Source organism: Delphinus delphis, chromosome 5, assembly GCF_949987515.2.
Source record: "Delphinus delphis chromosome 5, mDelDel1.2, whole genome shotgun sequence".
NCBI lineage: Eukaryota > Metazoa > Chordata > Mammalia > Artiodactyla > Delphinidae > Delphinus > Delphinus delphis.
The window spans coordinates 64823514-64836418 of record NC_082687.1 but is presented as its reverse complement, the minus strand read 5'-3'; the positions used below and the strand labels follow the sequence as shown (position 1 = coordinate 64836418).

The 12905-nt window shown below is 35.9% G+C and overlaps 1 protein-coding gene across 14 annotated transcripts in view; it reads right to left on the bottom strand.

The window, feature by feature from the left end:
- Window positions 1-12905, bottom strand: part of CLOCK (clock circadian regulator) — a 136353-nt gene that overhangs the window by 32555 nt on the left and 90893 nt on the right. For all 14 annotated transcript variants that reach the window (XR_009519559.1, XM_060012493.1, XM_060012497.1 and 11 more), the window contains 6 exons: window positions 8754-8874; window positions 4741-4854; window positions 4487-4605; window positions 2638-2720; window positions 2319-2425; window positions 441-588 (listed from right to left, as the gene is read on the bottom strand). Coding sequence is in view for 13 of the 14 variants with exons in the window: in XM_060012493.1 (XP_059868476.1) it covers window positions 441-588; window positions 2319-2425; window positions 2638-2720; window positions 4487-4605; window positions 4741-4854; window positions 8754-8874 (692 nt within the window). In the remaining variant the exon portion in view is untranslated. The remainder of the gene's footprint in view (window positions 1-440; window positions 589-2318; window positions 2426-2637; window positions 2721-4486; window positions 4606-4740; window positions 4855-8753; window positions 8875-12905) is intronic.

Sequence of the window (12905 nt, the reverse complement as noted above, 5' to 3'; positions counted from 1 at the left end):
ACCACAGAAACCTAAAACATATACATACAGTGTATATCTTAGTTCAAATTCCATTTTTCTACATATCTCAAAAGCTTTATGTGCTACTGTAAAGGATCCATAACCACACAGAACTTAAATTAAGAGGAATTAAGTAAGGGAAGAGCATGCTTTATCTACTCCAGTTCTCCTTTCACATGACTGACTGTGGTACATAAAAGACAGTTACAACATCTGCTCTAAACCATAAAATTTATGTCAAGAATTATATATTTCTACATATCTGTACTGTATTTCTTTCTATATAATGCCTATAAGTAAATGTAATAATAAATTGAAATATATATCAAAAATGGTGAAAAAATCACTTTGTACTTCATTAATAAGTTATACATAAAATTACATTCCAGAATCATTATGGATGTTTCTATATTCAGAAATTCTGTAAAAAGAATTATTACCTTACTACGGTGTGAGTACAAACAATGAACTCTGGTCTTGAATTCCACTGATGATAAGTGATATAATAATGAGTTTGAAGCCAAATCCACTGTTGTCCTTTGGTCAGGAACCTATAGTAACATGATTTGCCTTTCCCGTATTGCATTACTAAGAAGAAAAGAAATATGTTTTGATTCATATTATTAGATTTTTAGCCAAAGGTATCACCCACATTTATATCTATATATATAATTCTTCTTCTGGCTTTTCAATAACATATAGAACATCAATTATAAGAAAATGCTATTCTGTAGAGATAGCAATTAGCATACCTTCCACAGTGCCCAATTTACAGCCAGTTATTGCTGATCTTATACTTTTCACATACAATAAATTTCCAAATACTCAAGAATAAATTATTCACGTACTGACTTTCTCCTGCTAAGACATACTGAGGGCAACAGTAATAAGTAATCACACCTGGACTCCACCCACCCTCCCAGCCCCCACAAGTACAGCATCTTTGAGGCATTTAATTCTAAACCTTAACTAACCAAAATCAGAAAAATTTAATTATTTAAAGTAACTGACAATACAGTATTTCCCAAAACATTCTCTGTAGATTGTAAGTTTGGAAGCCTTTTAATGACATTAAGCAACAAATGGGTTTTGTGGTTAAATTAACTTGGGAAAATTTGTTAAACAGGTCTTCTCAAAGCCTTGAGTACACTAATACATGTCAAGATTCTGGTGGTGCGGAGATGGGGACTGATTATAAGCTGTTACCTAGTTTTCCTTGACCATAAGATTCATTTTTAATAGACTGGCATGCAACAAACCTTAGGAAATGCTGGACAGGAATCGCTTGCTCTCTCTATTAATGAGGAAACCAAGTTCTACATACTTCAAACTGCTTGTCCAAAATTACCCAGCTAGCTAATAGAGGTGTCAGATGTTTTTAATACATCATGGAGCTTAGTGCCCATTATCACGTGAAGTGAGGAATGTTTTTGTGAAGTGACTTTACTCTGAAAATCTTCCATATAGCTGAAGATATTATATAACATGCTTTATTTTCATAGAGAGAGGTTTATGAGACCGGCCTAAGACATTATGAAAGTATCTTAAATATCTAATTTAGAGGACACTCAAGAGGGAAGGATTTGGGGAGGAGGATCAGAGAAGCAAATAAAACCTATTAAAAACAAACTTCTGAAACAAGGAATGAATAGCACCTGGTAAAGGGGTAGGGCTAGACTCTAATCCTGTCTGCCACCAATGAGTTATGGGCTTGTAAGTAAATTAGTTAGCCTTTCCGTGTCTCAGTTTACTCGTGGAGATAATAGTAGTATCTACTTTCTACAACTGTGATGATGAAAAATAGAGAATAATGTACGTAAATTGTTTAGAACAGGGCAAAAAATGCGATGATAATGTTCCTTCTGCTAATATAACAACGGCAGGTAACATTAATGAAGCACTCACTATGAGTTTTCTAAAAGAGATTCTTTAAATGTGCCCCTACCTCCTGGGCCTGGATATCAAAATTTATGAAATAGTGTTCTAATATTTTGACATACTATTACAATTTTCAAACAAACCTACTTCTCTTACTCTAGATGTAGAGCTTATATACTTCAAAACAAGGTTTATTAGATGCCATATTATAAAACTATACTTACTACTATAGATTGAAATATGTAGAATGGGAAGAAGTTTAATTTAGACTTGATCTAGGATTCCTACTGGAATTAGTTATATATACAAAGAAAAAATTTCCAATATATTTCAAAAATACAGAAATGGTTCTAAGTTGGTATTCCACCACCTTCTATTAATATGATAGTTATTTACAGATTAAAAAGTTATTATCACCAGAAATATTAAAATCTACTTACAGTGCTCATGACATTTTGCCAAATTTTCTAGGTCATCCACATGATAGTAATCATAGCCTGATGTTCCCAGAACTTCAAATGGCAAATATCCTATTATGGGTGGTGCCCTAAATTACATATAAAACAACCAATATTATGAATTTTTCCATAATAAAAAATACTCAACTAGAAATCAATTTTGGGAGGAACCTTTATTTTTTAAATAATGGATAATGAGTTTGAGTGCCCTGATGAGAAACAGTTTGTCCTTGAAATCCATTAATTTCAAGAATTATAATATGATTATTATCTTTTTATAGAATTGAAAAATGGGAGTTACCTGTGATCTAGAAATAGGAACTTCCATTCTAAGCTATGTCTAGATGTAAACTCTTCATTAGGTTCTTCAACAGTGCACATTTCCTACAAATAAATTAATAATTAAAATTTAGAAATACTTTTCAGTGTCCTTAGCACAGTCCCAAACATAGTTAGCTGTAAAAGTCATTCTTAGCTAACTTTTCCCTAAACATTTTTTTAATACATTTTTATTTTCTAGTACCAAGGAATACGGCAATAAATAGATGCAGGCTTCTGGGGGAGTACTTCTCACTCGACACGTTTCTCTATTCACTCACATGCCTAAAAACCCTAATTCTGAATTCAGATCTCTCTCCTGAATTAGAGTTCTGTATTTCTGTCTGAATGTTCCTGCACATCACAAACTCAACATGTCCTAAAATAAACTAACTGCTTTACTCCTCATACCCAGTTACACAATGTTCCATCTCATTAACAGAGGCATACCTGTGTTATGCCATTAAGTCTAGAAATCTGATAGTCACAATACACTCATTTTCACCATTCATCATCTAAATGGCCACTACTAAATCCTTTCAATTTCACCTTCTAAGTTTTTAAGAAATCTGTTCGATCCCATCCAGCTTCTAAACTGGGTCTTAGTTTAGACTCCAGACCCTTGCCATCACTGGCTCACACTATTGCCAAAGTGTCTCCCCAAGCAAGTCTCCCTGTCCTTCAACTCCTCTTCTATTCTGGCCACAATTACCTTATAAATACTCAAATATGATTGTATAACTTCCCTGCTTAAAAACCTTAATGGCTGCTCATGCCATCAGGATAAAGTCTACACTCTTCAGCAAGGAGAAACAAACAACAAAGAAAGAAGCACATTTCATTGCCGGCATCTGCTTACTTTTCTAACATCATCTCTCACCATCCCTATCCGCTCCTCCACACACAGTAACTCTAGACTCTAGTCATACTCAGCAATGTATTCCAACCTGCCTCTGTGTCCTTGAATAACCTTCTGTAGCACAGCATAGTGATTAAGAGTTTGGGCTTTGAGAGAAAAAGAATTAGAATCAATCTCAGTTCTACTGCTTAATAGCTGTGACTTTGGGCAAGTAACTTAACTTCCCTAAGGCCACAGTTTCCTTATATATAAAATGGTGATCATACCAGCATTTTTAAGAATTAAATAACTCATGTAAAGTATACAGCATGTGGTAAGCACTCAATAAACATTTTAGCCACTGCTATTAAGATCAAAACAAGCAGAGCGAGACTGGTTCAAGATCCTCTAACTGCTAATTCGGTACTTTGTCCTATAATATGGTGTTTCCCTAAATTTAAAATCTTAGCCTGGCTTATTTCCAGCCATTTTCCAGTGATTGAAGTCTTTGATTTTCCCACTTCCCTACTAATCATCTGCTTCCTGGGCCCAGGATATAAAAATAAATTATTTAACTGAATTTCAAAACTGAAGAGGTACATGAAAGGCAGTAAAAAGCAACTTGTGCATTTCAAAATAAAATTTCAAAACCAATCTTTTAAATTTACCTAGATTTTTGGCTTTTCCCCTTTATTGCAGTTGTGAACCATACAAAAAAAGCATCTTAAAATTTTGCACAAAAGCAGGACAACGGTGATACATAACCACTGGTTAACTACAAAGGGTGTACATTTAAAAATTAGTTATGTAATTTAATGAGTGCCTTGATAACTCATTATTTGCTTCAAAAATATCATGATCATGTATATTTAATGTCTCATGGCCATTACCACTTCAATGTTTACAGGAAGTATCTGGAAACAACAAAAAATTACACAGATAATTCTCATAATATAAAGTGAAACCCCTTTGTGAAATAAAATTAGAAACATACCTTGATGAACTGAGGTGTAGCTAACCTGACAGTAGCTACAAAACAAACTCTATCTTCATAAGAAGGCTTGTGTGTGCGTTGTATTGTTCCTTCAAAACCATTGTGTGCTGAAGTGGATACTAAAACAATAAGGAAATAAGCATCAACAGTTACTCCAGGAAAATCTAGTTTTTACTGATATTCAAACATCTGTCCTTAAGAGCTTAAAAGAATACCAAGTGAAATTACATTGCAAAAGAAGCATTTTAACTTACCACTGTTTAAAGATTTGAAATTTCCTATAAATTTCACATATTCGTAAGTAGACGGCTCCTTTGGGTCTATTGTTCCTCGAAGCATATGACAACAAAATTCTAACTGATTTTTTGCTGAAATAAGAGAAAAAATATGACATATTTGTGATTTATCATAATGAATGATATATCACACAAAGTAAGATTATAACAGTTGTATAAGTCTACAATCATTATTTCCTTCAACAGAGGTCCTCAATGACATTTTGTTTAGTCCATAAAAGCAGTTTCTTTAGATGATCTCACCTTGTCCTTAATAAAGAAAACAGATCTTCTGATACAAGCCACTCCATGTTCCTCCATTTTTATTTGTCCTTCCTTCTCATTCTTCACTCTAATTTCAAAGAAAGGTTTTGCTTCCTATTCCAAAGTTAATACTTCTATGTCTACCTTGAACAGTCTTTCCTCTCTTCCTTCTCCAGGACCAGGGCCACACCACGGTATTCATCCCTTTAACATCCACACATGTTCTTTTGTGGTTCCTTACTTTCTACTTTTAAATTTGTTCAGGTCTTTCCATCGCAAACATGTAAAGAGTTTTCCATGCTACTCTTTTTAGTAACACAGATCTCCTTCCTTTTCATTATGTGCTCTAGTTTCCATATGTTTACCTCCCTTAACTTTATGCATTGTGGCTTTTGCCCTCACACCTCTTTAGAAACTCCTCTTCTAAAAATCACCCACGTCTGTATTAAGCTCAATGGTCTTTCCTCACTGTTTCTACCTCTTCTTAAAATTCACAAGTTTTCATTCCCATAGTATGAAACTTCCCTTCCTACCTTACTATTTCTATCTCTTCAGCTAATCAGTCTTCAAATTATGGGCATCACAAAAGTTCTTTTAACCACTGTGCCACCAGGGAAGCCCAAAAAGTCCTTTTGATTGTAATCTATTATCCTTTACAAACTTACCAGCATTGACAAACTTATTTACTCCTAAATCTCTCTCCCCAACTCTAACATTTTATATAAGACCAAGTCTCATATCACTATTTGATTTCAGAACATCTCTACCTGATTGTCCCATCAGTAACTGAAACTCAAAATATTTGAAAGTGAATTTATCCCCCTTTCTTCCTAAGCCAGCTGTCCTTCCCCTTCGTCCTATGTATGTATGCTTAACTCCTTAGTTAGAAATCATATCAATTTGGTCTCTTCTCGTCCTATCACCAGTTCCCAAACTAATCTGTCATAGGATGTGCTGTTCATTTCACCAAGGAAGCTCTCATGAGTCGTTTTTTTCCAAATGAGCATCCAGTACCACCAACTTAGTACAGATGTCAATTACCCTGTATCCAGGTAACTGCAAAAATGGACTCTCCAGGCCTCCACACTCTTCCCGCTCAGATTCACCCTTGCCTATTACTCTAAGACTAACATCACTTTCATTATTATTATTTCAGCACTCAAGGACTAATAACACCTCTCTTCACTCACAGCATCAAACACATACTCTTCTGTTATTATCATGAATGGGTTTATCATCAAACTCAACAGGTTCAAACTCTAACTACTCTCTTCCTAAAATCTTCCCCATGGATGATCCCTAGCTGTTTGGACACCTGTGCCTAACACCAAGTCCTACTGAGTTTATCCACTCAACAATTGAATGCGTGCTTTCCTCTCCATCCTTACTTCTACTGCTATCCTTTTAATCTCCATTCTGGTTATTTTTCAAAATTTTCCACCTGAGAGATTTCCTTTTCAGACCACAAAACCACCCAAATCCCCTTGCACTGGCTTCTCACTACGTTAAAAAATAAAAACCAAACTGTTTAGGATGAAACATTAGGCCCTATTTCCTTCTCTAGACACAAATCACATCACCTGTACTACCTCACCTTCATTATGGCCCAAATGGCATATTTACAGAATCCTGAGTTTTCCAAGCAATTTACCCTCTGTTTTACATCTCGTTTACTCCTTTGACATGAAACATCCTTTTTTCATGTACAAAAACAGAAATAACTTTTTTTGTATATCAGTTCTTTAAGCAGGAGGTCTGAAAGTCATTTAATTAAGGCTTTTCTCTATTAAAAAGTATTCTTGGGGGGGCTTCCCTGGTGGCGCAGTGGTTGAGAGTCCGCCTGCCGATGCAGGGGACACGGGTTCGTGCCCCGGTCCGGGAAGATCCCACATGCCGTGGAGCGGCTGGGCCCGTGAGCCATGGCCGCTGAGCCTGTGTGTCCAGAGCCTGTGCTCCGCAACGGGAGAGGCCACAACAGTGAGAGGCCCGCGTACTGCAAAAAAAAAAAAAAGTATTCTTGGGGACTTCCCTGGTGGTACAGTGGTTAAGAATCCACCTGCCAATGCAGGGGACACGGGTTTAAGCCCTGGTCTGGGAAGATCCCACATGCCTCGGAGCAACTAAGCCCATGCGCCACAACTACTGAGCCTCTGCTCTAGTGCCCACGAGCCACAACTACTGAGCCCACGTGCCACAACTACTGAGCCTCTGCTCTAGTGCCCACGAGCCACAACTACTGAGCCCACGTGCCACAACTACTGAGCCCACGCGCCTAGAGCCCTGTTCCGCAACGAGAGAAGCCACCACAATGAGAAGCCTGCACACTGCAACGAAGGGTAGCCCCCCGCTCACCACAACTAGAGGAAGCCCGTGAGCAGCAACAAAGACCCAACGCAGCCAAAAATAAATAAATAAATATATATATATATTTTTTAAAGTATTCTTGCCTGATCTTGGAAACGGAAGCCTAAGGTCTGTATTTCTGCCAAAGGCTTTCGTTCAGTTCTCCAGACAATGCTGCCCTTGTGAAGGTCTCTAAAGCAGACTCCTCTTTTGTCCACCTCTTGCCATGGCCCAGGGTTCCATCTTTCTAATTTTTCTCTCCTTACTCTATTTATTTAACCTCAAGCAACGTCATTCAATCCGACTTCAAATACCGTTTACAGGCCTATAACTGGCCTCTACGTCATTATACCCAACCCAAATCTTTCTCCTGGGTGAAAGACTAGTCTCTTGGTCAATGTCATAGGAACTTGATTTTTAAACAATTATAAATAGGCTTCAAATCGATTCTCCTGGTCTCCAGTTTTTCTTCTTCTCAACTCCTTCTGACAGGCTATCTTATCAAAGATGTATGTTCACACATACTTACACGTGTGTGTGTGTGTGTGTGTCTGTGTCTGTATGCGTATCTCAATTCTTGAACGGTTAGTGTTCTGCAGAATTTGAAGATTTAAAATATAAAGAACCTTTAAAATGATTCACATCAGTATTACTGGAAAAGTCAAAACTTAAAAATCATGGAAAAAGTAGCAAAAGAAGACATCTAATCGCTAATGGCCAAATGTAGTGCTGTAATGATTTCAGATTTTACACAGGATAATTTATGCAAGAAAATGAGGTATTCTGGTCAAATTAACTTGTCCAGTGAATCTAGGAGAAAAGTCAGATTATACCATGGTATTTTACACTTATTAAAGGCAGGGACTACTTTTCCCTATTCTTGGCACTTTTATGGTATAGCACACAAATGTCTGGCACACTAGACATATCCAATAAATTACTGTTTAATTCTGTTTAATTAATAAAGCAAACAATTTCCTTTATTAAATCATTTTTTTAAATATAGAAGTCTTGCCCCATAGTTTCAGTGTTCAATTGGTTAGTGATGGTGAAAATGAGCTGTTTCATTTTCTCTCATTAAACACAGTGAGATTTTATATAAGAATTAAGAAGAATATACTGCAAGTTCCATTTTTGTGTAAAATACAGTTTTATGGCATACTATAACAAAAAGATGAGATTTCAATGTATTCTGGAAGAGTTCAGACTTCTAATATGGTCATAATTCCATCATATGTTAGTATTTAAAAAGGATCTAACAGGGTATTTGTAATGATGCCATGTGTTAATTTGGTTAAACATACCTGGGTTTGTCACAAAATTACAAAAGTAAAGGATAACACAACCAAATCTGCTTAACTTTTTGCTTAAGAACTACTACTTACATTTTAAATATTCAGGGGTTAATGAATCACTTTCCAGCAGATGCGTAGAGAGTATTTTATAAACTTCTGAATGTTCCCCCTCTGGGATAAAATTAAATATACTTTGATCCACAAGATCTGACTGAAAAAGAAATTTTTAAAAGTTAAATAATTCTAGTGATTCAAGAGACATTTATTTTTAAAGTACATAATCACTCTTAATACATCAGATGAGCACATGGTTAATGTTTAATTATCTGTGAAAACTGACAAATGTCATGTTACAGAGCACAACTCAAGAAACAAGACTGAGAAGGTGAAAGAGGTTAACATGACCTCATTGCCTCTGAGACTAGTGTCATCAGATTCATGATCAATATGACCTTTGAAAGTCTGATAAGTTATTTGCAAAGGTGAGTTTCAAATTTGAACATGTAAAATATAACAGGACTAAGAAAGTTGATTAGAAGAATCTCAGGCTACCAGATGTAGCCTTACCATACATCCCAAACTCTGGTAAGTTATGGTGGTGTACACTACAATAAAGGACCACAGGAGTGGCCACAGGCTACATGAAGAGGAGACTTGACTTTAAGTGTCATTTCAGTTGTCCAATGTGTCCTTTCTTTTTTATTTCATCTTTTCCAGCCATCTATCCTGTATCCCATTGTCAAAAAGCCATGCTTTAAGATAACCACCCTCTTCCCCCAAAAAAGGCAAGTTATGTGCTGAGCATTATAATCCTTGCTAAAATACGGCTTTAATCAACAAGCAACAGGTGGCCTACAATGTGCCATGGCTGCGGAATCAAAAGTGAATAGGACAGTGCCCGTCCGTAAGAACCATCGACAACAAAACTTTAGTGACTTCACATTTCCTGCCAAATCCCATGCAGTCTACCTGGCTTCTCTACATTTTCAAACTGCCCTGTGGAATCCTGGGGTTACTGAAGTGGTATCTCCAAGACTATGGAGGTAGGCATGGAGGGCAAGGGAAGTGAAAAGGAGTTGTGAAAGCGGGCTAAGGGTTCCACTAAGAAATTTCACTTTTATTTTGTATTTCAAACACTGTAAAGATTGTTAAAAACAAAACAAACTTCAAACAGTAACAAAAAACAGCTACTGGGGATGGTAAGAGGTGGGAAAAGGGGTGTTTACCACTCTTGTACAAGCCATACATTTACACTCTTCCTTCTGTATCTTCTCTAGCCTTCAAGGTCCACCTCATGAAGTGGAGTACCTTTCCCCTCTCTCACCACATGTTTGTACCCTTCCATCTTGCAAAGACCAGTTCAAATTATTTCCTTCAATAATATGTCCCTTAACTGCATAATCCACAGTAAAAATAATAAAGTTCCTTTAGTAATTACTACTCATATCCTTCATTTCCCATCAAAAATATTTAATTATATTTTAATCTCTATGTCCTACTGCTCTGTGGGTGAATTAAAGGGCCCTATCTCTTACACCTTTATCTCCTATCCTTCAAATCAAGATACAATAACACTGAGCTTTGCACATATCGGTTATTAGTGCAGTAAATTATTTTGCATTAAGGAGTTACTTGATAAGCCTTAAGGGGTAACCACACCAAAAATATATCTGCATTTTAACAAGGAATTTTTCTGAATGTCTGAAAAGTCTCTAGAACAGAAGGAATAAACAAAAAATTAAGGCATGAACAACAAAAAAGGCTAGAAAATTGCCTTTTATTCATAAAATAAAGTATTAAAATATAGGCATTGACATTAATATAAAAAATAGTCTTGACAGAAAAATAAGATACCTATTTGTAGAACCAAAACTCATTTTGGAGATGATTAGTTTCCTACAATTATTTACTTTTACTGACAGTTCTTCCACTATTTCAGTAAATTATGATCTAACCTTTGTCACCCTTGCTTTTTTATCTATAAATCTACAGGCTGTCTCATATGCATAGAGAAAATACATGATTATCTAGTATACAGAGTGGTGTGATCACAAGCACTACTTCTCCACCATTCTGCGTCCCCAGACACTCGATAAACTGAAGTATCAGACTTAGTTGGCAACTAACTGATGTGTGATTTTCCATTAACCATTACACTTCCAATCTCTAAATGAAGGTGATCATACTTGATGTTGCCATACCATCCACTCAGTTCCCAAGCACAATTCAAAGGAAAGAGAAGGAAGTGACAGCTATCTGGATCCTTCTGTGTCCCTCAATTATTTTCATGAAGAAGAAATGTAAATCCTGCTGATTGCCATATGATATAAATCAACAGGCTGTTTTCTTTACATTAGGTCAATGCAACCGTTCGGTGGAAATTATTAACTCTCATCAATTATCTTTTCCTCAGTGAGAAAACTGACAAATACCTGCTATAGAGAGTAGCTGCTCAAAAGGGACTGAAAGCTCCTCCAAAGAAATGTCAGGTATATGTTGGATATAACATATTTTTAAACAACTATGCTCCTTATGTACAGGCGTAAGGAACAGAGATTCTGGCGCTATCAAGTAAGCTTTATTTGCTTATTTCAAATATTGGTTTTCTTATTAAAAGTATTTACTCACCAATAATCATATAACTATTGAAAAAAATTCCAAATAGTTATTTCTGCATACTGCATTTACACCAAAGATGGTACTGACTTTCTTAGCACATTCTTGTGTTTATAATTCAAAATTACCAAGTTAAGAAGAGTAGAAAATGAAATGCTCATACAGTATCTTAAATAGTGGCACTTTTAGTCCTGGACTCTGTTAGGCTGTAACATGGTGAATCTTCCTTCCTACATTACATGGTAACAAATTTAATATACTCTCTTCTCAGGAACACATTTAAGCAAGTATGAGGAAAACAATCTTAAACTGTAAAATTTTACAAATTTTAAGCTCCTGGTAAAGAGACCCAACTTTATGTCTTGGCACTTCCACTAAATTGTACAATTAAGTCCAATTTCTCTGGGTTTCATGTATGCTTCTAACAAACATAAAGGGGCTGGGCTAAGGATGTCTAAAATCCCTTCTGGCATGGAGGTGGTATGACCCCATAATTCTGTTGTAGAAAGCCATACCAGGAAAAAAAAAAATTCATAAATTTCCTTTCCTGATTATTAGCCACAAATAGGTTAAAATGTACCTAAATTAATTTCATAAGTATGATATGACAAAGTTAAAAAATTTTTTGCAGGACCTATAGAATCAGTCTTGCAATTTTACAGCCAAATTTAAATTTAAAAATGTTGTTACACTGACCATTGATTAAGATGGCAAATTTTAATTTCTCAACAGAACTGAATTATAAACACTAAAGTCTATATTTAGAGATTTGCTAATGTTTCTCCCCCTCTGGGCAAGAGCCAAAATTCTGTTTTAGACAAAAAGGTATGCATGTTCAAATACAAAGAAAGGCACACCATTGTCTTAAACCTTTTGTTTAGCATCTGTTACAGTTTAATTATTAATGGCAAGCCAAAACAGAAAATCACATACTTTTTTCCTTACTGTGTTTGATCCTAAACAAGTATTACTTCATTTCCTCAAAACACACTTGTGTTTTTGTTTTCAAACCTTCAAATAACATACAACATTGTCACTGATGTGAAGGAAAGTATCCACCGTAACTGGAGAGCGGTAAAAAAAAAAACACAAAAACTGTTTTAATAAAGGCTACTATTAACTCCGCATGGAATGAAATGGGTCTGCTCGATCAGCAGAGACCTCCTCTGCCCAAACGTTCACCTGCTACATGCTTTGGCTGACAAGACAATCAAAAAGATCCAGAAGGTGTTACTCACAGAGGAAACTGGGTAGGGGACATATGGGAACTCTCTGTACTATCTTCTTGATTTTTCTATAAATCTACAAATAGTTCTAAAATTAAAAGTTTAAAAAAAAAATCCAGGAGGGAATGGTGACAAGGTTTCTCACTGAGGGGAGAATGTTAATGATCAAACACTTGGATCCCAACTAGATCTGTGGTAGACATGTTGTTATTTCAAAATGCAATTAAATATTCCCTCACTAAAGATCCAACAACAGTATGCCATTAGGAAGGAGTTTTTAAAACATCTACATCAAATAATCTACTCACTTTCTTATACTCAATCAATAATTCGTAAGTGCCTCTCTGAGAAATTAGCCAGTACACGTGGATACAGAGATGAAGTCCCTGCACTTAGGAAG